Source organism: Anarhichas minor, unplaced genomic scaffold (assembly GCF_050575085.1).
Source record: "Anarhichas minor isolate MPS153535 unplaced genomic scaffold, ASM5057508v1 ptg000014l, whole genome shotgun sequence".
Classification (NCBI taxonomy): Eukaryota; Metazoa; Chordata; class Actinopteri; order Perciformes; family Anarhichadidae; genus Anarhichas; species Anarhichas minor.
In genome coordinates, this window is record NW_027466460.1 from 10,939,762 (window position 1) to 10,967,675 (window position 27,914).

The 27,914-nt window shown below is 41.3% G+C and overlaps 3 protein-coding genes across 4 annotated transcripts; 2 read left to right on the forward strand and 1 right to left on the reverse strand.

Annotated features, from left to right (window-relative positions):
- The first annotated feature begins 510 nt into the window (after nt 1-510).
- On the forward strand, nt 511-3,440 carry tma16 (translation machinery associated 16 homolog). Its single transcript, XM_076091436.1, has 7 exons — nt 511-592; nt 700-809; nt 1,270-1,307; nt 1,409-1,493; nt 1,616-1,764; nt 1,874-1,916; nt 2,336-3,440. The coding sequence occupies exons 1-7, from the start codon at nt 590-592 to the stop codon at nt 2,511-2,513; spliced, it is 606 nt and encodes a 201-aa protein (XP_075947551.1). The 5' UTR covers nt 511-589; the 3' UTR covers nt 2,514-3,440.
- On the reverse strand, nt 2,755-26,580 carry marchf1 (membrane-associated ring finger (C3HC4) 1). Of its 2 annotated transcripts, XM_076091434.1 has the most exons (13): nt 26,528-26,580; nt 25,655-25,848; nt 25,489-25,553; nt 19,728-19,822; nt 16,112-16,291; nt 13,694-14,087; nt 10,551-10,601; nt 9,763-9,836; nt 7,422-8,222; nt 6,900-7,080; nt 6,622-6,766; nt 4,736-4,780; nt 2,755-4,654 (listed from the first exon to the last, which is right to left on the reverse strand). In XM_076091434.1, exons 6-13 carry the CDS (start codon nt 13,778-13,780, stop codon nt 4,332-4,334), a joined length of 1,707 nt encoding a protein of 568 aa, XP_075947549.1. In that variant the 5' UTR covers nt 13,781-14,087; nt 16,112-16,291; nt 19,728-19,822; nt 25,489-25,553; nt 25,655-25,848; nt 26,528-26,580; the 3' UTR covers nt 2,755-4,331. The 2 variants fall into 2 exon arrangements, with proteins under 2 accessions (XP_075947549.1, XP_075947547.1); XM_076091432.1 differs by lacking the exon at nt 26,528-26,580 and having other exon boundaries at nt 16,191-16,291; nt 25,655-26,520.
- On the forward strand, nt 25,678-27,232 carry apela (apelin receptor early endogenous ligand). The gene is made up of 2 exons (XM_076091437.1): nt 25,678-25,759; nt 27,144-27,232. Exons 1-2 carry the CDS (start codon nt 25,678-25,680, stop codon nt 27,230-27,232), a joined length of 171 nt encoding a protein of 56 aa, XP_075947552.1.
- The last annotated feature ends 682 nt before the right edge of the window (nt 27,233-27,914 follow it).

The window sequence follows — 27,914 nt, forward strand, 5'->3', positions numbered from 1 at the left end:
ATCCTCACTCCTCACCTGTTTCTCTGCTCTGTCAGCTTGGATAACTATGTTCGCCCAACTGCACCGTGCTGTTCTGCTGCTTTCATTGTTGGTAATCCTCTCAGAAAGATGCTTTTGATACTGAAAGCTTGGCGACATCATCCACTTCACATTAAATCTGGTTATTTCTCAACCAGCGGTTTGGTTTATAACCTTATAAATGTCATTTAATCAGTCTACAATTCAAACGGGGAACTTTTAAATAAATGCTGAAAAAAAAAGTCCCCATCCTTCACGGTGACCGCAGCCAACATTACTAACATTACAAACTTTTGACAACTCCGACCCGACAACAGTAATTTGGCAAACATAGTTTGAACATAAATCATAGTTTCATTTGAATGATTATACCTCTGGCTCTTGAGCCATCCAGACAATACGTTAAATCACTTTAATGATCCGTTCAATCACTTTAAGTTTGTGACGCGCTAAAATCCGGAACCGTTTTGTTTTTGCCGCAACACATACGGACAAACTTTGAGGACGGACCGGTCTACTTCCGGTCCCGTTGTCAACAGAAGAGGACCACACGTGTTGTCAATCACTAAAAATGGTAAGCCTGGTGTGCTGTGGCGTCTTTAAATCCGTGTACTATTAATGATTGCAGTTATTTTTAATCAGCAGCTTCCTGATTATTTAATATTTCTTATTATGTTTCAGCCGAAGGCTCATAAAGCACACGGAAAAGCCCCGGAGAAGGTTGTTCACCCGTACAGCAGGAAAGCTGCTTACCTCGCCCGGGAAGAAATCCGACTGAAAAAGAAAGAAAGGTGTGAGGAATAAAATAAAAACAAAATAAATGCAGCACATTGGCTGCGTTTGAGCACAGCTAACCCCCAGGTGTCTTTGAAACTGTAAAACTAAGGTAGTAAATGCTTTACAGTTAGCCCAGTACAAACAAATGAACACAGTCCATAATAGGATATTTACACAACATCATTTTGTTCTAAAGGAATCTATAGATTTATAAATGGTGTATATATTTATTTTGTATGAAAAATCTGATCTTTAAAGTAACTACAACAGACGGATAACATTTGTAATATGCAAAACATTTGCCCCCGAATTGTGGAGAAGTAGAAGTATAAAGTAGCATTAAATGTAAATACTTGAGTAAAGAACAGTTACAGTAAATTCCCACTTGGTTAATAATTGAATGTAATCAACCATTGCTTAGCACACACTGTTGTAGAATCGGATTACTTTAATTGTTTTTTTCTGATGCTGCAGGCAGAAGAGTGACAAAGCAACACGTCTGAGCTGCATCGGTAAGCTCCTTTTATCATTCAGAGCACACCTGCTGGCTGTGAGGATCAAATTGCTCCCCATTAACACCACCTCTGTCCTCTATTCGTCTCTGGACTCGCAGGTGAGAAGCTGTTGTGGTTTCAGGAACAGTTGGATCCAGAAAAGACAACTTACACCAAAAAAGATGCCTGTGACCTCGTTGAAAGGTGAATGATTTATGAAAATGTAGTTTTGCCAATCACCGGTTCAAAGTATTTTGTTTCCTAAATCTGATGGCATTGTGACTTCTAGTGAGCTTGTGTGTTCTTGTGTGTGTGTGTGTGTGTAGACACCTCCAAAGGTTTGATTCGGAGCTTGAGCAGATAGAGCTGATGAACGGCATCAAAGGCCGGCAGGGTCGCCTCCATGGGGCCAGAGAGGCCGTCATCAAACAGACCGTCGAGCGAGAGCGAGCGCTGTATGAGGGCGTCGGGTGTGGTGAGTCCTCGTCGCGGATACAAATACACACGTGTTGTACATGAGACCATTCAGTGTGTTGGGGGGGGGGAGAAAAACTGCATGATCCTGTGTTTTGTCCTCTTCGCAGAGATTCCAGACATCATTAATGCAAAGAATCTGAAAACATTCAGGTAAGTGGGTAGAAATGGTGTATATGTATTTGTGTGTGTATGTGTGTATATATATATATATATATATATATATATATATATATATATATATATATATATATATATATATATATATATATATATATATATATATATATATATATATAACCATTTTTGTGTTTGAAAAGTAGCCGTAATTATTCAGCTTCAATGATTTGACAAACATAATCACGCAAATGATGAAATTAAACGAGTATTCCGATTTATTCCAATAACTACATGGAATAAAAAAAGCCAAAAAATATTAACACGTCAAAACTATTTATTAAATGATTTCAAATAAAATTGGGATATTAAGTATATGATTTGCACATGACGTGATGATTCATAAATGTCCTTTCTGGTAACGTTTGACATTTGTTTATCCGTTATTTCGGCAGGGAGTGGACTGGCGATCTGAAGAAACTTCCAAATTTGAAACTGCGGAAGGTGTCGAACAAAGATTTGGAAACGAAGAATGAAGAAGAGGATAAACGTGATGACGCAGAAGATGATAATGAGGACGATGAAGATGATTTGGATGATGAGCAGCTGGAGTTGATGTCGGACTTAAACTGAGCCTCTCCCTGTTGGACTGTAGCTCAAAGCTCCATTCGTTCATTCAGCCCAACTGACCGTGGAGCTGAACATCAGACGGACCTCAGAAAATACTTTTTATAAAAAGTGTGTTTTTGTGCTGCTGCTCCATGCTTGTCCAGAAGATGGTGCTGAACTCTCAAAGATGTCAAACTAAAGTTTTATCAGTCTGTCCTCCTTTTTAAATTCTTCTTGTTGCTCAGTAACTTCACACCAGCCGGTGAAGGGTTCTACATTCATTGTTTATTGCACAAACAAATATGAATTGTATGTAACCTAAACACTCCATTTTATCCAATCGGAGATATAAAAAAAAAAAAAAAGGTTTTGACAAAGCTGTTGAGTGCTCTAATGTCGTGGGGGCTAAAAGACACGAGAGATTTCCTGTGACGTGACAGCGACACTGATAAAACACCAAATTAAACCTGTAGAAAAGTGAATAAGTGTAAACAGTCGCCTTTTTTAGACAGACTGGTCAGTCACGCACACAGTGTGTCAAGTCTGATGTAAAGCCATTTATGGATGGCAACCATGAATGAAGTTACATTAAATAAATAACAACCTCATGAAGCTGCAAACTGTCAAAACAATGTCATAAATAACTGGGATACTTCAGATTTGCTATTTTAAGAAATAGTCAAAACTCTCCTACGATAATAAATAAATTCATCTTTTTCAAACAATACATTTTTCAGACTGAGCTAAATAAAGGTTTCTCTACTTATGTCTTTACTCTTTGGTGTCTGAAGACCTGATTGTCCAGAAAGAGAGTTCAGGCCTCGGTATGCTTCAAACAAAAAGCGCTCGTTTGTCCAAACAGCGTCTGAAACCGTCTTCCACGTGTTTGCCCACTTTACAGAATGGTGGGCCACGTGTGCACAGTTGTGAAAATAAATGTCTGCTGACGGAGAGCGCCCCAAACTGCTCGGTTATTTCCTTTGTAATGACTGCCACGTGTATGACAACAGTGCTGTGTTCTCAACTCGCGTTCTTCTTCTGTACTCACCTGCTATTTTTAGTGCATAAGTGCCTTCACACTGACGAGTATAGCAAAATGTAGTTGCAATCTTTGCTACGGTGCAGAAGGGGAGGGACTGCCAAACTCTAAAAAACCTTCCCCGGCCATCGTGCTAATTTTACTGTCTGACAGGAAGTAAAATACCCGGGTATGTCCAACAATCTTTAGCTATCAGACACCAAATGTAGTAAAAATAGAACCACATGTACGTTTTAGCACGATATCTTAACGCGTCATTAGCCTGGCGTGTGGAGTGTGAACAGCCTTTAAGTGACAAGCAGCTCCTCTTGAGTCACTCAGGCCTTTTTTCGAAATGTATTTGAACTGTTTAACTGATGGCATTAGATAAACAGTTAATTGTTAACATCCCAAGTTTGAAGCATACTGAGACCTTGAAAAGCATCTTCAGGGTGTTCACAACTTTAACTCGTGTCAGTGCAGTTTGAGAAAGTGCATATAGGAATAAAACTCAATATATTACATAACTACAGTCTTTACAAACTTCTCTTGCTGACGGATTTATTTGACTCCTCTTTTCTCCGGCCTGCCACATTCTTAGTTACTTTGCACATTCACGTCACTGCAGCTCTTCTTTCAGTTTTCCGTGATCACTGAAGGACATAAAATCCATCTCTTGTGTCTCAAGATCAGTAATCACAGGTGCTGGGATGAACAACGCTAAAATATTGTACGAGTCTAAACGACACGCTGCTCACACCAGCCTGTGTTGTTGTGTGAGCAGGGTGTGATTCACGATTCTTTCTGAGTGGGAGGAGAATCGCTCAGACGGGGTTTTGAGCCGGCGCCACCGCAGCCTCCAGCGACATGTCCGAGTCCATCTGTGCCTCTGGAGCCGGGATGGGAGCCGGACCGACTGGAACCTCCACAGTTTCGTGCCTGCCGTTGGTCAGGGTGCTGGTTCGGGCCTGAGGGTTGTGCAGCTCTTTCTCGGGGCAGTTCTGCACAGTGATGATGCGGTTGAAGGCCTTGAGGCGGCGCCACAGCTGCAGGTAGATTTTACACTGGATGTACATGAAGATGAGGCCGCCCGTGAAGCCTATGGCCACCACAATCAGCTTGGTCCAGAAGGGCCACTCGAGCACACCTGAGGACACGCACACATTGTAAGTCATCCTGCAGGACGCGTCATGGATCATGATGGTGGTATGTGCAGAGCTGTGCTTACCATTTGGTGTATAGTATTTCAGAAGAGTACCTCTCCATAATTCGTCTGCAATCAAGAGTGAGTGTAATTTCTCTTTAATTCTATGACCTCTGAATAAACTCGGGATGCACGAGGTCGATACTGACTCGAATAGCTCGATCGGATAGCAGTGACAATTGATCTAGTCAATTCAATTCTGTATTTGTACACTATATGCATTATGTACTGGAATTTTTTTTTTCCGTGCAAGTTTTGTACAATTCATTGCTGCATTAAAAAGGTTTACACTTGAATTAATTCCTGTTAATTTTAAAGGTGTTTTACCAAGTTCTTGGTGTCAGTTTATTATGTTAATGATAGATACCAACTCAGTAAATGTATATCTATGTAATTGTTACATTTTTCTTTATAAACTTAATGTTTAATTCAGGCCAGATGTTGCCTCACACATAACAGAATGGTCCCAGTCTCTTCCACACAGTGAGGCATACAGCTTATTAATTAGACACTGATATCAGATCGGTACTCGGTATCGGACGATACACAAAGCTCAGGTATCGTGACTGAAAAGTCGGATCAGTGCATCCCCAAATGAACAAAAAATGTGTTCTGCTATTATTTATTCGATACAATAATATATCTGAGGTCCTACAATAAGAGAATAATACAGATACGCTGGGATTACAGCACAACACACAATAAACAAACACAACAATGAACAGACAAAAGTACTGAGGGGTCGAATTCCAATCTCAAATAAAATTGCTGTGAAAAACTGGTGAATTCTGGTTCTTGTGATGAAATCTAACATCTGAAACTTGACATGACCCTTTTCAAGACATTTGTTTTCTGAGTTCTATTTTCGAACATACTGTAGATCTTGCTCTTGAATTAAATGCTTTTCTCTCATGTATTGATAGCTAGTGTTTACATTAATGGATCGTCGATGTCAAATTTCAATTCTTACAAGAAAGTAGAATCTACAAATGAATTGAACTTGTCTTTTTAAAGACATTGATGCTGCAGTAGCTTTATTGGAAAGTTGCTGCACTTTTTTTTTTTTACCATATTTAAACACAAGCTATTGGTGATTTTGAGATCAAATCAATTTTATTTAAGAACATTGAAGATGTCTAAAAACCAACGTCATCACTAGAGCTCGACCTCTAATGTGCAGAGGGACACGAGGGGATGGGTGACCATCACAGCACATTTAGAAACCGGAAGGTTTATACTAAACAATATACACATACTTTTCATTAGTTTGGAGAAAACATGAAAACGGTGGGTGACTACACAGGAAATGTATCATCAAAAATCACGACACCAGAGTCAGACAGGTGTAAAGATCAACAGGTGCCCAGTGGAGCTTTTGACCACAATGGGGCGCTACAGTGCAGAGCCTAAATGGTACAGTACTGTTTGTATTAGGTGACAGGATGTGATACAAACTTCTGTGGAGGGCAGTAATATATAGACATTTTTATACAATGGAAAAATTGCACAGCTGATCTGATATCAGATACCATTATTTTATTAAATAACAATTGAAAACATTTATATCTATCTATTTGTTATATTTAGTTTTTACAAAGTTAGGAAAGCAGTCTGAGCCGAACCATAAAAGAATGGTCCCAGTCTCTTCCACACAGTGAGGCATACAGCTTATGAATTACACTCTTTTAAACTCTTTTTTTTTCTTTTTTTTTTAAGTAAGGTTTTCAAACGTTTACTGAGGTAGGAAATGTTTGTTAGGCCTCACTCACAATACCTTTAGGTGAGAAATGTTGTTTTATAATTTAAAAACTATCCACGGTACCTTTAGTTTGCCATAGATCAGAACACGTTTACTCTGTGTGTCTCTGGTATGTGAGAAAGAGAGAGAGAGAATAGGGGAAGGTACTCACCGCTCTTCCCAATTCTGATCTCTTCCGTGGTTCTCTTGACCAGAATGTAGACTGACCACAACATACACACTACTGCCAACAGGTGAAACAACACTGAACAGAAGATCTTCCTCCTCTCGCCCTTCGTCATGTTTAGCCTCTCCCACTGGAAGATGGAGAGATGGAGAGATGGAGAGATGGAGGGGGGGATGAGGGGAAACATTGGTGGAAGAGAAAAATGGTGTTCATTATTACAGCTTGTTCATAGCTGTGAATTAGATTCATGAGCGAGGGCCTACCTTGCATAAAGGTTTGAGCCTCGTCTCCATGACAAAGTCAAACTTGCAGAGTTCGCAGCAGCGAGTGTCTGAGGATTTGATCCACTGGTTGAGACAGGTCTGGTGGACAAAAATCAGGCTCCCAGTGCAGCGACATGGCATTATCAACGGGCACTCGTCGTCCCCCTCACAGTGGCAGATCCTACACACACACACACACACACACACACACACACACACACACACACACACACACACACACACACACACACACACACACACACACACACACACACACACACACACACACACACACACACACACAAAATAAACATACAATACACACACATGAGACCAGGTTATGATATGTAGCCTTTGTACTATTTGTATGGAATTATCTTTGTTTTTTGGAGCTTTTGCATCCTTGACCAAGAGAGTTTCCCTTTTTGGCCGATAAAGTTAAAGGTGAACCTATCATGCACACACACACACACACACACACACACACACACACACATATAAGGCTCACAAACACCCACTGACCTGCAGACCTCCATATCAGAGTCATCAGAGTACTGCCTTACTGTGCCTCCATTCATACCACAGTATGTCTGTGGTGTGGGCACTGACATGTCCCCACCCCCTGACCCCTTTTCCTGGTAGCTCTTGGTGATGAGCTCCTCGCCGTCCTCTGCCAATGAGGAGCTGTCTCCTGACTTGTGACACTTCTCCTTGTCTCTGCTGAGTGAGCCTTCCTGCTGTGAACCGTGGCCGTCCCTCTTAAGCGAGGCCGTGCTGCTGTGGCGCTTCTTGAGGCCTCCGCTCTCCTCCACCAGAGGATGGATCTCCTTCCCTTCATCTGAGCCCACCGACTGCAGCTCCATGACCTTGTCTTCCCCTCCTTTACTCCCATTCGCTCCATCCCTTTCTCGGCTGCTGCCGCTGCGGTGGCAGACTCTTCGGGCTTTCTCTTTGCTCCAGCTGCGGGCCTCGCGCAACACCTCATCGTCAGAGGTTGAGTCTGAGTGCGGGGCCCCCGAGCAGCGGAGGTGCGGTGGGAGCTCTCTCCGGTTCTTGGAGGACCGCTCCCTCTTCTCCCCGAGCTCGCTGCGGTCCGAGCTGAGGCTGCGGTCGCTCTGCTCCTGTCTGCCTCTGGTTTCCAGGCAGTCGCTGGCGGTGCAGCTGTTCCTCTTGCGCCGGTGGTGGCGCTTCACCTGCTTCTTCTGCGCCTGAGCTGACGAGCCCAGAGCTGCGCTGGTGACGGTCATCTCAGAGGTGTTTGTGTGCTTGATGTTTTTGTGTGATTCAGAAACATCCTCCTCTAAAGGGGTCAGCTGGCTCGAACTGAACACACACACACACACACACACACACAAACATACAAACAGAGAGATGATAAGATGAAACGAGATGAAAAAGACATGAATGTGATGACATTAACTAAACAAATGTAAATAAATACAGTAAATAAACATACAGTCCACACACACAGGTTATTATATGTAGCCTTTGCACTATTTTTATGGATTGATTTAGTTTTTTGGGGTTTCTTTTGCATCCTTGACCGAGAGAGTTTTCTTTCTTTGGCCGATAAAGTTAAAGGTGAACCTATCATGCACACACACTCATATCAGGCTCACAAACACCCACTGACATGCAGACCTCCATCTCAGAGTCATCAGAGTACTGCTGTATGGCGTGCCTCCATTCATACCAGTGTTTCTGTGGTGTGGCCACTGACATGTCCCCACCCCCTGACCCCTTTTGCTGGTAGCAATGAGGAGCTGTCTCCTGACATGTGACACTTCTCAGAGTAACATTCTTTTTTAGAAATGTGTCAGTGTTTTGAGCCATAAGCTGAATTCTATCCAGCTCCACTGTCAGTGAGTGAAGGTAGGAATTTCTCCAAACGTTGGCAACTAAAACTAAATAATAGTATACTACAGAATCAATAGCCAATTTAAATGGGTTAGCATTAGGCTATGTAAATACATTTAGAATTATATTAGCCTATAATTTGATTTTCAGAGTCAAAATGGATAATGTCAACAGAGTAATGTATAAGATTTTCTCAAAAACTCAAAATTGCCTCAAAATAATGAAATATACAATCCGTTAGTGAAAACCTTGGCCTGGATAACAGCAGACTCATTTCACATGATGCAAGTTCTCCTAAATTGTGAGAACGAATGTGTTTGTACGAGTGGTTCTTGCATGAGGACCAATAAGTCTAAATTCAGCATATTTTTCTGATGAATGTGAAAAACATTCAATTAGATGTTCCTTGAAACTCCCACCAGCCTCCTTGTTAACGGGAAATAATATAGAGAAAAAAAAATTGGACATAACTGAACAATGAAGTGAAAAGAAATGACAAAGTTGATTGATTGATGATCAGGCTGGGTAATCAGAATAGGAAATTATGAATATGGAACGATCTGAGCATGCTATTTGACAAATGGAGGTCCAAGCACTCACATACATCCCATGTGTTCAAACCAAGCATCCTTTCAGCCTTCAAGTCACAGGACTGAGCCTGTCAGCTGCAACCGTACCACCAGTATAATAATATGAAGGATCCCATTTCTGCAATCAGCCATCTTCCTCTCATTGATTGCCCTATGGGAAATATCATTGGATTTTAGCATCCATTTTAGTTCTGTTAACGCCCTCTGGGTGCGGCAGACCATACTAAATTAGTCTCCCACTCAGTTGAGAAGAAACTGTGCATGTAAATATCACAGAGAGAACTGTGGCTGCTCTTTCCTTTTGGAGATATTGTGTAATTGTGTTGGTGTCAGCAGATATTTAAGAAACCTCGGTCTTGTACTTGAGCCGAGGTGACTGTAATTCTGGGTAAAACTGAAAGAGACAGCTGTCTCACCTGCATATGTCCTGAGAAGACGGGGTGATCGATGTTCTTGAGGCTGTGGTTATTCCTGTTGTAGAGTTGCTGGCCTGAAACAACCAACAGACTAAATTCACGACTCTTCCATGTTGCTTTGCAAGTCACCATCAACAGTTTATCGAAACATCACAACGTCTTTACACAATTACTAAAGACTACATAATCAAAATAAAGATTTATATTGACGAAACATCGTAAACATGAATGATCTTTGAGTTTAATTATTAGATTTTTTTGGTTGTTAGCGGGATTAACAACCGAAGACAAGCTGACATACCGCCCTGATGTATTACAGCCTTATAACGTATTGCTAATATATTAGCGTGTACACATCCAGAAGCCACGGAGAAACACCGGCATTCATTTTTCCGTCCACCTCACAAATCTCATTTCACTATTATTTCACCCTTTCAGCTCTGGTCCGGCCTCCAAAAACTCATGAGAAATGTACCACGACTGTTAAAAATGTTAATTTGCTGTTTGTAAATAGAAAGAAAATGCTCAAGTGACCTGTTGAGCTACAAGTGTTGATTCTACAAGCAACTCTAACACATTACACAAAGTCATAGCAAGCACTATTCAGTGTCTCATGAGTCATACAACAGTGTGTACTGACAGCAACCTTGTATTGATTGGTAAGTAAGACTTCTAGCATGAGCACATTCTTGCACATTAGATTCTGCTTGAGTAAAAGATGCTATCAAAACACTGGCAGCTGCGACCTTGATATTGGCCCTTTAAGAGCTCTGATAATCCGCGGTTACCTTGGAAATGTTGCTGGATCGACTCCCTGAGCGCCCGGGGGTCTTCCTCCGCTGCAGGAAGAAGGAGAGACAGAAAATCATTAGAGACCACAGAGAAGTATGTGATGCTTTAATGGCACATGGCAATGCAGCCTGAGGTATTTAAACCAGTGATATATAGATATATATAAAACATTAAAACAATATTTCACTGCACTCACATGAACATCGGATCTAGGGGCTCATTCATCTCACCAAAACATTTCAGTGGGATCTGCTGTAAGTTATTATATTATTAAGAATCTGCAGATTAATAATGAAGAAATTATTATTAGTTTAGTCTATAAAAATGAAAGAGTCTTGAAATTTTATTTTAAATATATTATAAAATAAAGAAAGTGGAAAATCTTTAGGATCAGAAACCAGATTGTTTCCAATGGTTCATTGTTACTGATATTTTTCTGTCAATCAACTAATCGCTCAATCTACTGATTGTTTCAACTCTAACCTGCTGTTAGTTTCATCTTGGTCAAATATGTCAACGCCAAACACTGCACAATGACTTTGTTTACATCTAAAACTAGATTTTCATTTGTAAATTCACCCCAAAGGCCCCAAAAATAAGTGAAATGTGAGAAATGTGGGACCATTCCTTGAGTTGTGTGTTGTTACGGTAGTTTAAGATGAGATGCAAAGATAAATTGGACATGCTAATGCTTTAACTCTGCAAAACAAAAACACAATAATTAAACTAAGCAGCTTCTAACAACAACATGTTCTATAGTATTTAGAGTTATGGTGTTGACCGGCTGTGTGTTGATTGGTTCAAATCCAGCATCAGGAACCATGCGTGGTCACGTGTGCTTGTTATTTCATTGTGACCCGAGCTAAAGCCAGTCAATCCTATTACCTGGTCGTCCTCTTCTAAGTGTACAAGATGCCGCTCTGCAATGTGTCTCTATTTAAAGCAAACTAATTGCACTTTTTCTTGGACTTGGACTAAGAGTACCAATTGCCCGAACTCAACCGTGAGACCTTGAACTCAACCCTCAGACATCTGTGGCCTCCTTTACCTTCTGCAGCATCTTATACAAGTTCCAGTTACCAATAGATGGTTCTGTGTAGGAGTTACCCAGTAGTGTTACTGATAAACCACCATGAAAAAAAACATTATTATTATTATTATTATTATTTTTCAACACACTCTCAAACCAGGTCAGTTTACAAGCCGGCAAACTCTTCATCAAAATATATGCAATGTTGTATTATTGATTTAAATCATGATATATAACATTTTCTAGAAAACTGACTGAGGAATTCATTATTATTGCATAAGATAAGAGAGACGTGGGCAGCATTTCCACTCAGCTTTTTTGGCCCTAAAACATCAGAATCTCTTGGCAGGTGACTGAACAGACAATGTTGACTTAACACTTACTTTGTTGGGAAAGCTATATTCAGGAATTACCAGATTTATCAAGCAAATATACAGACTTCAAGGAGCAATTACAGCAAGAAATCCAATCAACCTTTCCTCCAACACTACATCCAGTTGGCTTTTATCCCGAACCGCACTGGTGATGTAACTGGCTGCCAGGTGCATTATGGGATTAAATACGTCTTGTCTCAGAAAAACCTGCAGCCTCAGCTGTCTACTGTGAAGTAAAGGTGCTGGATTCTGTATCTAGCTATGTGTCAAAATGAGTCCCCAACAAACATGCACACACACGACTACTTCTATCTTTGTGAGGACACTTATTGATATAATGCATAGCCCCTTACATTAATATTAACCTTAACCATCACAACTGAACGCATGTGTGTGTGTGTGTAAATTCATACATGCATACGGTATGTGTATGTATATTCTTAAATGTGCAGGTGCACAATATTCCAGCGACTACAGTTTGTTTGCACATTCTTATTTCTTTTTTTTTGGTCTTTATTTTTATCATTTGTTTGTCTGTCTTTGTTTATTTGTATGTTTAATGGTAAAAGAAAAAGAGGGAACTTCCCATGTAAGTCCAAGATGTGAACTGTTTAAATTAGGGACCACTTGTCCAGATATATAGATATAGATATATAGATATTTGTGATTTGTGATGTTGGGCTATACAAATAAATTTAAATGAATATATAGTTAATTTTTTTTAGTTAAAGGCCAATGATGCACATAAGAGACTTTGGTGAGTCTAAGTGTGGACATGTGCATGTTTCTGCAGAGGGGATTAAGTGATGTAGCGTGGACCGAGGACTATATTTTGGCTCTGTGCTCGGGATAAAAAAACACCCTACAGCCACATTTAGACAACCAACCATGGAGCTGCAGCTGCACCGTTCATATTTGGTCATGACATGTTTCACAGAACCTAATGGTTGTTTAAAAATCCGAAGTCTTTCTTTAAAACATGAAATATTTGTTAGTAAATACGTTACCAGGGTTGTGTTGTTGTAACCAAACAACCCAACTTACTTATGTACAATATGCGTAAAAATCCAAATTAATACAGCCCATGATGTCAGTTCTCTAACCCTATGGTTGGAGGAGTATTTTCTATATTTGTCACTGACGAATGACAAATGTCATGTGAGAAAGTGGAACTATTTTAAAGACGGTTAGTCCCAAAAAGACCACCTGTAGATTCGTATTAAAGCTATTTATAAATGAACGACCAATACAGAACAGCAAAATTCATTCTTGTTTTTGTTCGGATGAGGGACCGCATAAACCCAAACTAACTATCTGCTTTAAATGCTCCCCGCTGCCAGAAAAACACTACTTGTGTGATGTCCTATGATGTTCCATGATGTGACATGATGTCAGGCTCTGTGGAGGAGGCAGTTGAAAGCCTCAAACCCCAAGTGAGGGAACAGTGATAAAAGGCTGCTGAAATCATACATGTTAATGTATGTGAGTCACTGAGTTGACTGCCTGGAAGCTGGTGGCTGACACACTTACACAATCAAGATCAATGCTCAAGGACCATCAAATTACTTCTACCTTCTGACAACGCAAAGCTACAATCTTAAATGTCTGTAATCTGACCAACTTTACATTTAGTTTGAAGCCTTAACTGCAAAAAAAGACAAAATAAATCAATCTACAGGTTTTTTTCCAGGCACCTCAGAGGCTCGATAGCAGATTAAAGAGCTCAGAAACTCACCTCCGTCTTGTCTTTGGAGCGAGTAGCACTCTTGCCGTTGCTGGCTGTCTCCTTGGCCGGAACCACAGTTATATGTTGTATTGGCATGCTGCTGTTTCCAGGCAACGCTGTTACTCCGACAGCATTCCCAGCATGCCGTGCTGTCCTGTCCGATCTCTGCGTGTGACCCGCTATCCCATCCACGAGCGTTTTTTAGGGGAAAGCGGACGGAGCGACTCGCTCTCCTTTATCAGCCCAATCCGGATCATCGAGAGGAGCGGAGTTGGAACAGGATCAGTTCACCGTGGCAACAGGAGGACAGCTCTAGAGATGGTGGGGTGTGAGGTCGTCATGACAACTGGGTAACTACTCAACAGTGTGCTCCTCCTCCTCCTCCTCGTCCTCGGCCCTCCTGCTGAGAGAGAGAGAGACGGAGAGAACAAGAGTTGAGATGGAGCCGAGCAGTAAACAAAGAGACAGGGAAAATGTGCGCTGTCGTGACGCGCGTGTGTGTGTGTGTGTTAGTATGTATGTGTGTTAGTGTGTATATATGTATTTATGTGTGTGTGGTGTCTCTCTTGGTGGGGCGGAGCCAGGGTTGTGTCGTGCTTGCTGGGTAATAAGCACACGGTCCATAAGGATTAGGGTTTAGACTAACCTCAATCTCCTCCTCTGACCAGTGCTGCTGCTAATAAGCTTACACAATTTGTGCAACACACACACACACACACACACACACACACACACACACACACACACACACACACACACACACACACACACACACACACACACACACACACACACACACACACACACACACACACACACACATCGCTGAGAAACAATGCCTTAATAGAAGTTAAGCCGCCTCATTTCTGTCATGTTGAAGAAATAAAGGCCCATTAATCGTCTGACCGGCCACGAAGTGAGAAACCTACACAACCATATCGGCCTCTTCACAGAATGTGTGTGTGCGTGGGTGTTTGTGGTGAGGGTGAGGGTCTAATCCTATTTCAATCTGTCTCAGGTCATGGGGCTTATGATTGATATAACTGGAAAATTAGTGACTTAAAGTGCTTACTAAAGAGCAGCCGCTGAATGAGGTGAGGTTTCTCCAGAGATGAGCACCGGGCAGTGACTGTCCACTTCACTTTGACAGCTACGGTTGTTTTCGTTAAAGCATTCAAAGGGCTTCCAAGATATATTTGATATGGATATTGATATTCGGCATTAGAATTGTAACATACATTTATGCACAAGGACCAGATGCACTGTGTTTAGTATTTGTAGCGAAATGCTAATTTACAACACCTGTCCACAGGTGTCCACTTTCGACCCTTTGCTGTTATTATTTGTACTATATTGTTGATAACTGATGTTATTCTTGTCTTGTGACTGTGTTTTTAAGACTACAAGTTGTGTTGAATTGTAACATTTGCAGTGTTTTTCTACAGTGGGCAATAGAGTCACACTGTATTTTATTGTATCATAAACAGGTTGCGGTTAAAACAAGAATGGCTGTCATTTTATCATAATGTACTTGTTTAAACTGTATCTCTGTGAGTATAATATACTACTTCCTGTTTATACCTGCACACATTGCAGTGTACATACAGTATATCTATTTTACTACCGTCACAAAAGTATTTACATTATTATATGTATTTTACATATCATTTCTATTTCATCTTTGTGTCTCAGATTCTTTTTACTTGACTCCTTAAAATGAAAATGAAAAGCCCAAAAATCTGTTGAACTGAACATAAACTGACCTTCTGTCTCACCTCTGCGTGGTTGCGATGTCGATTTGTGACGGCAGAAGTGCTCCAAGGTGTATGCCCATCCATACCCTTTTCACACACACACACACACACACACACACACACACATTGCTCCAATACCATTCAATCGTGTTGGTAATGGGGAAGTGGAAACACACTTGTATTGTGTTCTCTGGTTTAAAAAAAACGGCGTTCTATTTATTTGCTTCACCCAAAGCTACCACACCACATAGTTTCCTGCAAAGAGCGTGGGTTTCAGACACTCTGAAGTGGGCTCAAGCACTTTTAAAAACACTCATTTCCTGAAGCAAATGCTCCACCTGACAGCAATCACAAATCCTAAAAATCAATACATTCATACATTTTGCATGGGACGCTTCTACTATTAAACACACACACACACACACACACACACAGGCACAGGCACGAGGCCCATCAATAATTAGCGTTAATATGATCTCACTTGAACTTGAGAGGGGAAGTGTTGGTCTGCTCTTCACAGCTCTAGCAAGCGTGTGACAAAGAAAGAGGAGGGTGTGTCATGTGTCATGAGGCTGCTGTGTGATGGTCAACATCTAAACGCTCCAGTTACCCACTCTGGGTAAGTGTTTAATCATCATTTTGATTCAGTGTGTGTAGTGGGAGAGGATGTCACCTTTGAGGGACAACGGGTGATTTTACAGATGAATATGTTCACAGCTGCGGCAGCCGGTGTAGATGGCATCTCCGTTTACCGAGCTGGAGGTTTTGACGATCATGTTCTCTCTGCTGGTGTTCGCCCTCTTTACGCTCACTGGGATGCTCGGCGAGGAAAGTGCACGCTCGAATGGTACGACTGCAAACACACACACACACACACATCCATTTGGTCCCTTTGCAGACACTTGTTATTCACTCCATACGGTACAAATTGACTTTGCATTTAAAATATCAATGGATTTTGATGATAATATTGGTGGAACAAAAGGAAACAGCTACGTACACCACTGTGAGCACTGTTAAAACCTATAATGTTACACTTGTTGAAACTGTTTTAGAGAGATGTTGATACAATTTAATGGTCATTTTGCAGCCTAATGTTTGTCTAACTTCATTGATATAAATGTGATGGAGATATATTTTATCATTCTAACTCTTTTTAAATGTTGCCTTAAAACTCATTTTACAGAACATAATAGCACTCTCCCATCTTTCTTTGAAACTTCATACTTGTTTGGCTCTCTGATTTTATATAAAAAACAGTATATAATGCATCATAACAGGACAAACTTAAAACCTGTTTCTATAGAACATGTCAAGGTTCTGTCCTTGATTTTGTCTTTTACTCTGTTTTGTTATAATTTGCTGTTCTATAATTAGTCCAGAAGCTTTTGTAATAATTGTTACTATGCGTTTATCATTGATGTTTTATCTGCTGACTGTAAACCGTACATACAACATATGTAATTCCTATAGCATAGAGATGTGTAAATAATGTATTTAAACATCTGAGGAACCATCTTAGCTCAAAGGTCCACTTAGTAGCTTTTACTGAAGCTTTTCACAGCATTTCACGTACGTCGATGATTATTTTTTTAATAAATGGTCCGATACATTATTCATACATGATTAATTTATAATACATCATAGATGACACAAACAAGTGCTAATCATGTTGATTCTATATTACATGTACATTCTATATTGAGGTGGAAAACCAAAAGATTATTTTCTATCCATCAGAGACAAACACCACAGAACCACAGAAGGAGGAACTGATCGTCTGACGAGATTCATGAAGGCACCAGCGGCCTCTTTCGTCCTGTCAGTCCTTATGGAGGCCGAGGCAGCGAAAAGACTTGTGTGAGTGTGTGTTATCAGTTACCAGGAACAAAGTCTATTTGGTGGCCTCTGAATGTGTGTGTGTACGTTGTTACACGATCCAGTCTTTCTTCCAGGATGTGGCACAAAGGAGTGGCCTGGATTTTACACTGTAAAAAAGAAGTCAATAAACAAACGCCTGCTTCAACCGTTCAAAGACAGTATCTCACACCTACATTCTTTCCTCTTTGAGGGTGTGTGTATGTGAAGACACACAGAAGTGCTTTTGTATTAATTTTCAGATCTGAAAATACCTGCTGTGATTCTTCCTACTGGTAAGTCTCAAAACCTCTTATTCTTGTTTTATCTCTGTTGGATTTGCTCATCGAGAAACGTGCCTCAAACAAAGGTCATCCTCTGATCCAAGTCTACGGCCCCAGAGGCGCTTTTTTTCTAAATCTGGGTCACCACGGAAGGTGTGCTGGAAGGTTTAGAGTGATCTCTCAAATTATTCCTCAGGAATGAGGCTTGTCAGGGATCGAAGGGTGGAGCTTGTGCGAATGAGCAGATTTACAGCAGCAAGAAAAATGTGTGAATCGCAGGCCATTATGATTCACTCAGTCTCTCGGTGATTATATAAAACCACAACGTAAATTATACGAAATTATGTATTTTTGTAATTGATGCCTCTTAGTAATTCCAGTGAAGCTCCTGTCCATCTTATGCTGCAGTCAGTTCACTGGATGTGTTGATGAGAAATGTTTAGTCAGGGATTCATACTCTCAACTTAATGGTTAACATGAGCAAAGTAAAAATGTGGTTGAAGTTTCACAGCAAAGGGATTTTGGTTGAAGTTGGTTAAAGGAAAAAAGGGTTTGATCCCGAGACTGCTGAAAATGAAAAATGAATTCACTGAAGTAAGGTTCTGTGTTTTTACTTTTTCTTTGATTTTAGCACAGAGTGTTTTATTCATACCTCCAATTCCACCGGTCACTCGTTCTCTGATACTAGAGTACATTTCTTATCTTTGTGATTCTTAAACACAGCATCTGGTACTGCTCCGTTTCAGGCTCAAAATAATCATGAATAAAGGATTCTGCAATAAAATATGCCATTAAGTGTCACGACCAGGAAAGAAAATCTTCTTTTTATTGTGAACAGAGACACATTTTGAGTTTTGATACAGTTAAACTCAGCACTGTACTGAAGAGCATGAGTCATTATAAACTAACAACTGAGTGACTGAACAGTTAAATTTAACACGGTTGCACTGCCCTCTGATGGAGGCGACATGCTACTGCAACTCAAGCTCTGCATAAACAGTGTTGCTATGAAAATACTTAGTTTGTAATGCACAAACAGTGGCGTTTGTGAGGACAAATACATCTATTTTAGCATGTGGATGTGTATTTATGATGGCAATAATCTGTAGTTTCACTATGAATTTACAAGTCAAGTCCTAATTTTATCCACATCTTACATTAGTCTGGCTGCAAACATCTGATTTACTGCCCACATCTCAGATTTGTGAAGTGGTTCAAACAGTGAACGGATGTAGTGAAAAGAAAAGATCTATTCAGTCTGATTATCAGGCTACATGAAAAGCAGCACACGTATGTCCTCCTTGCATGCAAGCATTTAGATTTATATCCTATAGCCCTGTTGCTGTATTTGAATATATACCTGATTTAATGTAAATACTACAATATGGGGCTGTGATAAACCACAATTTAAATCATGGACATATAAAGATTATGAAAAGTCTGTTTATGCTCACTGGATCTCTGTACATATTTCAAATATGAAATTAGATTTTTAAATAACAACAAAGTCTGTCAACATGATTCAGCAAAGATGGATGTTTTAACTTCGTAAATCATCATTCATAAACACAGGAAAATACAAAGTGTAGTATTTGCTGTGTGGGTGTGACATGTGGCTATAACATATAATGATACTATATGCATGACATATATTGATACGACCATAATAGACAGTGTGGATCGGCAAGATAATGACGTGCAAAGTGCAGATAATCATTAAAAACCTATTATTGCATTTTTACCTGGCAGCAACCTCAAAGTCTGAAAAGTGAAGCCAATGCGGAAATGCCTTAAAATTGCATATTTTCTAATAGCCATCAGGGGCGACTCCTTACTTCTCCCTACTTCCACTGCTCTAAAGTGCTAACATGGGCGCCGGAAAGAAAAGCAAGAGGTTCACTGTGTGTATGCTAAAACCAGATTGTGTGTGTGCTAAACCAAAACACGTGTGAGTTTATCACGGTAAAGACCAGATTACAAAATCCATGCCGTGTCCAAATGTGACACCGGTGACAGTGATGACACCGGTATTCCGCCCACCCCCAGTGTCATGCATCGTAACGTGAAGATGTTACATCAACTAATGGCGTGCTTTGTGTTGGCTATAGTTGTTTAGATGGAACTGCCGTTCTCTGGCTTTGAGCTGACCTTCATCGTCATTGCCTTCGTCATCTTCTCGATATTCTGCTTTGCTTCAGTCTGCATCGAACCACAAGCAGCACATCCAGGTACACACTCCTCCTCTGTTGTCAGACACACACAGACAAGTGTCAGCTTCTCTAATGCTGAATATTGCACCTGATGTTTTTTTGTGTTTTCAGAAGAAGGTGTCTATGAAGCAAAGAAGTTTAACAGAAAGCAGAGAGTGATCACCAAGCAAGCTGGACAGAAACCATTGAGTAAAAGTCCGAGATCTGTACCTTGATCTGGTGTACTGCAGGGTTTTCAATGTAAAGTTCTCACAAATAACTCAAAACGTCTTTTTGTTTGTCTATTTACTATAGAATGCCACTATGGCACATAGTGTTGAGTTTTTATATACTAAGGCAACAATAAACTTGTTCCCCCATGAATGATGCAGTCTCTGAGCACACCATTAACATCTTATACAAAAGGGGAAACACATCAGTAGATAAAGTCTAATTGTTGACAATTTCATCTCAAATGTGTAGTTTTGGGAGATGCAGAATCCAGTTTGAACACAGAAAATGTGGTTTACAAAGATCCATCCTGTGAATTATACTGCTCAGGCAATGCATACAAATCCTGCCTTCTTTGCTGCGAATGGTAACACAATAGTGACTGAGTCTATGGACCTCTGATGAAAGCGCTTTGCATCTGCAGTACCACGGACTGGGTGTCTGTGGCGACATTACTGGAAATAATCACAAGCAGCGCACAGTTGGCAGACCCTGTGTTTTTCCATCACCCAGCAGGGCTTGGTCCGTCAGAAGGGAGCAGGCTGAGCTAAGGCAACACACTCGCTCTTCAACACACTTGTGTGTTGTGAGTTAACTGGTACGATGGACGATGACATTTCAAAAACAACTGCCAACTAAGTAACATCACACAGGAGACTGTTTGGATCTCTGGAAAATGAGTTCCAAAAATGCACCTACAAATACAGCTTATTGCCATATGGGAACAAAACAGCACGGACACTGGGTCTGTGTGTCCAGAAGCTGTGAAGCCGCTGTGTCTGGGTTAGGATTTAACAAACCAAGTGACTTTTGGCCCCTGAAGCCCTATTGGGGGGACATCCTGGGGGGTTAGAGGCTGCTCCCTATTGAGTTTGCCCCTTGACCCCTGAGCCCTCCGTCACTCCTCCACAGTCAGCCGTCTAGCTGCCGACGGAGGGGTGGAGGCGCTCCAGAATAAAGACGAAGTTAATCAACCGTCGTGAGATCCTATCTTTTTTTTGTGTCAGAGGAGAAGAAAGAAAGAAAAAAAAAAACGCCCGCCTCATTTGTGAGATGGGCTCTGATGGTCCATACTGTCAGTGTGTGTATTGGGTGTTCACTACTGTTCATGTGTATATGCATCCATTGGGGTTTGTATTGGGCAATCTGAGATAAAGGGCCTTAAGAGTAATTAAGCTCTGACTGGCTGCGTCTCTCATTAGCACTGACGACCTTTGCGGCATGACAACAGACCAGCTATCACTCTAACGAACTGAACCATCAGATCACAATCAACGCTCTCACGTACACACAGGACTACACCCCAAACATTTTTTAGACATCACGGCACGTGACATCTCTGCTACTCTTTTTTCCCACCAACACTCTCCTCCGGATCCACGTGAAGGAGTGTGAACATCTACGGTCAATGCGACTTGGGATATATCTTTGCAGCTCTCGCAAACATTTCAATTGGTTACGATAAGATTGTACTCACAAAAAGTAACAACAAACACGACAAGCACAAGCTTTCCTTTAACACGACAAGTAACAAATGAAATACAAACTTCCTGTTGTTCTGTGGCGATGTTTTAAGGTATTGTCATATTGATCAACCCAACATATTTCTTAATCCAACTGAACACCGATGGGGGATTTTGGATCGGTGTTGGACAGCACTCCCCACCACCATCATTAAATCATCGAATAAGGGAATTACTTTAAGAAGAATGGTGTTCTCTGTCAAGGGGGCTTGTGGTGGAGCAACACCTGACTAAGACACTTTATGGTGTTATCTTTCTGTACTTGGTTACCTATCTGTGTCTATATATAACTGTTTGTCCATGTTAAGCGTACCTGTGTGTGTACAATGCAATAATGTTTGTCTCAGTGGCAAAGAAACAGTCATTTTATGAGGCTCTGTTCCACTCAACAGGTTTTATCAGAGAGGAAGTTCTTTATCTGCGTGTCCTGGACAGGAGATGATGCGAGAGGAAGAAGAAAGTGAAAATTGAGGAGGGGAGGAGAGGCCGAAGCTTCCTCTGACCTCGTAAAGATCACAGCTACTAGGAAGACTCGCAACAGAAGCAATAACAGAAGCTCTGCAGTCTAACTCTGTCCAACTCGTTCCTGAGTTACACACTCGTCCAATGACGAGTTTAACTGCCTATTAAAGTGGAAAGATCTTGGAGGATGGGATGCTGATTGTGAGTGTCAGATCAATGCTTGGGCTGCAGGTATAATGGAACATTTTGTGATAGTAATGCTGATACGACACCTTAGCTTTGGTAGCAATTAGGATTAATGATTATTCTAATTAAATATTTATCCGAAGAGTTTTGTCTCGATTAATCGTTCAATAAATCAGTTTATAACATAAATGAGATAATAGATAACACAGAACAAAGTTTATAAAATAGGTTAAAATACTTTCACACGTTTCCAAATGTATTCAATATTTACTCTGATACAAAACAAAGAAAAGCAGCACAAGTTCATTTAAAAAAACTAGAACCAGTGACTTTTTCAGCATCTTTGCTTAACAAATTATTGAAATGATTCATTGATTATGAAACAATTGTTTAAATTGTTAATTGTTTCAGCTCTCGTACAAATACAGAGACAGCACTTTATAACTACCATATTTACCATATTATATAAACATATATAAACACATAAAGTTCTCAAATGTTTCATACTGTCAACATTTTGCTTAAAGAAATTGTTTAACATTAGCAAAATATTGATTTCAATGGGGCTCAATCTAATCAAAGAATAATTAAACTTGAATGGCAACGTTCAGCTTTTTCGATACTCGGTGCTACGGACACATTTCAGATTTGCTGCATTTCTCTCTTTTACATCATTACTTCCTGAATCTATGTTGATGGAACAAAACAAAGCATCTGAAGACGTCACCTTGGATTCTGGTAAATTGCGTTTGGCATCATGTTATTTGATTTTATAGAATAAACTGTTTTGGTGGAAACATTTTGGTCGGTACTGAAGTCCAGTACCCGACGCTTATAATCACACACCAAAGAATAACCTTTGACAGGGGCCCGAGGTTCATCTGTGCAGTGCAGCCCTGCCAAGGTACTGAAGCAGTTTAATAGGAGGTTGCCCTCTGTGTGTGTGTGTGTGTGTGTGTGTGTGTGTGTGTGTGTGTGTGTGTGTGTGTGTGCTTCTCTCCTAGGGGAGTGTTTGAGCAGGCTGGGTAATCCCTGTAAAGACGTATAATCCCCAGGAAGAGCAAATATTACAACACGCTCTACTCAGTCACACAGAAAACCTGGTGGGGAGAATTCGGTACGATTGACTTGTTTCTGTTTTGAAGGGCAGATAGTAAGAAGCTGAGAGAAACTGAGGTTAGCAGCAGTTGGATACAGTGGATACCAGGTGGCTCTGAATGACAATTGAAACGAAATTACCATATTCAAATAGGGAAAATAAAAGTTTTTTGAAAGACAATGGCAGCCGATGAAAAGCGCAGCTCGCCACAGAAACGAACTACATACCTCGGCTGAGTGTTTGCAGCAGGATGAATGCGTGTGTACGCTAGTGAGTGTGTGTGTGTGTTTGTTCGTTAACCAAATCCATGAGGAATCCCTGTCATTTCAAGCAACATTTTTGCAAACATCATAAAGCAATAAAGGCAAAATGTCAAAAGACATAATGAGACACACACACACACACACACACACACACACACACACACACACACACACACCACAAAACGAAAAACACAAACTCTGTCTCAGACTCTTTTTGTCCTCTTTTTTATATTTGTGAGGGCTGAAGAGCGCTGAGGGTCCAGATGCTTGTTCAAAGTCTCCGTGACTATGTTGAGCCCCTGGTCCATTAGTGTCCTGCTGCTTCTCTAATCCTCATTCACATGTAATGGCTGACATTTCATCTTAATGTGTTAATTCATTAGCTTGGTGCTGAATGGAGAAGTCTCAGTCCACAGAGACGGCCGTAAGCAGACACGCTAATGAGTCCCCACACTTTGCAAAAGTCACTGCAGAGCTAATGCCCAGTGACCTGGTTTACCTGCAGGGAAATCCCCTGGTATACCACCAGCTGACAGCCTGCATGAGATGTTGGGCTGCTTATTATTGGGATATTTCCATACTAGAGCAGAGCTTTTGTACCGATACATTTTTTGATACCTGAAGAAATTCAAACAAGGTTACGACACTTTGTTTTGTATTTAAACACAAGAGATTTGCTCAGATGAATTAAGTTGTCTAAACACAAGCAGCTATGCATCAACTTTGCTTCAACAAAATATTCTAATCTGTTCAATTTGTATTCTAATAAGGGACTATACATTCAGAGAATAAGTAAACAAAGTCATTTGATGCCAGCTTATCTTTCAATACAATTTTTTCTGAAAATTTGGACTTTTTCGAACACATTTTGGCCGATACAAAAAAAAAAAGGTTATATGCCCTAACCCTAATCATCAAGCATCCGATGCCCTTTCAGCATTTTACACTTTTTGATACTCAGTGCGACAGACACATTTCGGTCAGTGCCAAAACATTTCTTGAGGTTGATGCATGTACTAATGACAATAATGAGAAGATTAAGCCATCTTGGAAAGCCAGATGGATTTAGTTTCTTACAGAAGAAACTTCCCTCCAAAACAAAACTGGCTTTTTAGAAAAATAAAAAAATTGAACTTGTATCAGCCTACAAGCACACCCTCCCAACACAGACACTCCTGCAGACAGACAGACAGACAGACAGACAGACAGACAGAGACAGACAGTAGATGGCAACCCTGGCAGACAGTAAGGACTTCTTTGTGTGTCGTTAGTCCAATGCATCACTGCATTTCATTCACTCAGGACACCCGGCCCCCAAAATCCTGGATGCAAACACCCCTCTCCACCACCCAAAAGCCCCAGATGTGTGTGTCCTCCTCAGTGCGGGGGTAGGGGACAACTGAGGAAGGCGGGATCTGGCTCTACTCTCGGCCTTGAAGAACCTGCTATACTTTCAACTTCTTAGATCACTGCCCTGATGTTTATAAGTGATAAACAAACATCGCCTGCTTCTTTAAACAACAAATTTCCCCTTGCGGGATGAATAAAGTATCTATCTATCTATCTATCTAAATATTCCAAACACTCATAGTTGCACACACACACACACACACACACACATTCATGCATACACAACTTCCAAGCAGGAGAGCCTGTGTTCAAGGGGCAGTTGGAGGGTAAGGAGGGGGCTTCCTGTCATTCGAATTACCCTCTACATGTGGGGTCAACATGTGCAATGTAGAAGTCTGTGTGTGTGTGTGTGTGTGTCTCAGGGGTTGAGGTGGGGGGGCTGAGGGAGCTACACCCCCTCCCCAATGCTCCACCTCCCTCTAAAAAGGCTGTATAAAGGAGGAGGGGGGAGAAGCACCTTTGTCACTTTGCTCTCAGACATAGAGACAATCACACTCTCACTGGACACGCAACCACTTTGAATGCACGCATTCCTCGGGGACCTACTTATTATCCTGAAGAGAAGAGCTTTTTTTCCGGGTACCAGATCCTTCCGTGGTGTGCCATCCGGACTGAAACAGAGCAGGAGAAAGAAAACCACGCTGAGCATCACCAGTCCTGCTCAGGGTCATCAAGAATCTCCAGACTTTTGGGTAAATTACCCTCAACTAACCTCTTCAGAACTGCTGCCCAGCCATGAGGATCTTCAACCTGCTCTACCTGCTGCTGCTGCTCGTCGCCGTTGTCGCTTCAGTCTCCTCCGTCAGGCCAGGTAAGCGTCCCAAAACTCAACCCGTCCAGGTGTTCAGGTTGGTCCAGCAGGTGTCCGTTAAAACAGGGCAGCACAACCATTGTCCTGTTAAATCACTGCGTAATGTACAAACCAGAGGAACAGTACTTTTGCTTCTTGCCAGCTAAATTAACGTCACGTTAACTAGCCTAATTATTGCTGGGTACAAATATGTAACTATAGCTTAAACATATTATATATTGCCCACAAACTTATTTTAATAACAAGTAATATCTAATAGCATCTTCGTTTTTTTGGCTGCAGTAATGATAGAACTTTAACCGAAATATGAATTAAGCCCAATGTAGTGTTTGGGTTTTTAAATTTGGGAATTTTAGCTTCATTGTTTTCTTTTTACACGCCCACTATATAAGTTATTTTTGATAAAAGGGAAAGCAGAACTCATGCTGCTCCTGCCTGATGTGGATGCAACAGGTGCGCTTTCTGCACAAAATCCCAGCTGGTTAGCGGCGGTTATCTGCGTTAGCGCGTGTTAAACAGAGGGGCTTTGGGGCTCGAGGTCGTGATTAGGTTCATGTGATGGTGGTGAGGAGAGGATGAAGGGAGGAAGAGGGAGGGACGGAGAGCGGAGCGCCGCCGGGGATCGCACAGCGGCGACCCTCGTGAGTCCCTTTGTCCCCCGGCTGGAAGGCACTCCGGCGCGCTTTTGTTAATCACGGTGTTAAAACGCCATGCAAATACCCGAGCTGTATTAACATGACATGGAGGAGCAGTGCCAAGTGTAAAGAAGCCTACCTTCAGGCGTGGGGTGCAGTTTCTTTCAGAGAGGGGGAGAGAGAAAGAGAGAGGGGGGGGGGGGAGAGGGAGTCATAAAGTCATCTGGAAGTTTATCTCTTCCTGGGTTTGGCTGGCAGTGAACCGCAGGAGTCAAAGTGGATTTATTAGGGACGTTTAAAAATAATCATGTGTTAGGTCTGTGCGTCCCAGTTTATTAGAAGGGGTGGGGGGGGGGGGGTCGCCTTGAGATGGTAAATGGGTCCAAACAATAAAACCTATGAAAGGGGGGCTTATCTTTGGTCAACAGAGCAAAACTTGGGACATAATTAGGCTTTTGTTAGTTCCAAAATGTTACTTACTTAGAAAATGGTGACAGTAGGAAGAGTTGTTTTATCGCCTTTGGTGCTAAAAAGCTCAGGTTGAGTTACTCTCCTCCACTTGGGAGTAATTAGGCCTGGCCGGTGATAAGCAGGGGTCCAACTGCAGACATACATCTAGCTTTTAAAGGACTCCTACATCTAAAATGACATTTGATAAGCAGTCACACACATTAAAATATAAATATTGCATGCTACAAATGCTATAAAACAAACAGCTTTATTCTGCATATTAAAATAAAATCTTTTTCTTCCAGGTTTCCTGAAGCTACGGAGGAGATACCACAGGCACCATTGCTCACACAGACGCTGCCTGCCTCTCCACTCCAGAGTACCCTTCCCCTAAGGTGAGACATGTGCGCTCATACGTGTGTTTCTGTGATAGATGGAACAAAACAAGGTTACAGAGCCGGCAGGTGGCAAGTTAAGAAGGCGTGTGTGATTAGTGGCAGAGGTGTGTATTCACATAGAACAGGCGTGCGGGGGGGGGGGGGGGGGGGGCATAAATCTCACTAACGATGAAGAGGAAGGCTTTAGTGCCATGCGGACTGTTTAAAGAGAAGGGGGAGTTTCAGCTTTAATTTTTTTGACTCCTGCACAGCTACTTAAAGCTTGTTTTTTTTGTCATACCCCTAAATTCTTTTTAGCTGGACACTAAATTCTGTTTTTCTTCTTCTCCGTCACAGGTCAAAGCACAAGAATGAAGGTGACCTAAGGAGAGAAATATGAATGTGAAGCATCTGCAGTTGTGTGGCCCAAACACCATGGATGGGTCCCAGTACCAACACATGGATTGTAAAGTGGAAGAGACACCATGAACATGTCATCTAAAGACGATCGAGTATGTAGCTGCAAAAGAGCTACAAGGAACTGTCTGAAATCCCAATGAAATAAAATATAAAACCATGCTATGATTTGGCATCCTGGTGGAAAACGGATCCCAGTTGCAAGCACCTTCCTTCTGTGTGACAATACTTTTGTGCTGAACGAGAACGAGTGAAAAGGAGCAACAACATCATGAAGCATAT

Bases quoted from the DNA above. Each gene is read 5' to 3' on its own strand.
- tma16 (XM_076091436.1), top strand. The intron at 1,308-1,408 runs GTAAGCTCCTTT...CTGGACTCGCAG, and splicing joins AACACGTCTGAGCTGCATCG to GTGAGAAGCTGTTGTGGTTT. The intron at 1,765-1,873 runs GTGAGTCCTCGT...TCCTCTTCGCAG, and splicing joins GTATGAGGGCGTCGGGTGTG to AGATTCCAGACATCATTAAT.
- marchf1 (XM_076091434.1), bottom strand. From the start codon at position 13,780: ATGCCAATACAACATATAACTGTGGTTCCGGCCAAGGAGACAGCCAGC. The intron at 7,081-7,421 runs GTCAGTGGGTGT...GTGTGTGTGTAG, and splicing joins TCTGATATGGAGGTCTGCAG to GATCTGCCACTGTGAGGGGG. The intron at 4,655-4,735 runs GTAAGCACAGCT...GCGTGTCCTCAG, and splicing joins GAAATACTATACACCAAATG to GTGTGCTCGAGTGGCCCTTC.
- apela (XM_076091437.1), top strand. From the start codon at position 25,678: ATGAGGATCTTCAACCTGCTCTACCTGCTGCTGCTGCTCGTCGCCGTT. The intron at 25,760-27,143 runs GTCCCAAAACTC...TTTTTCTTCCAG, and splicing joins CTCCGTCAGGCCAGGTAAGC to GTTTCCTGAAGCTACGGAGG.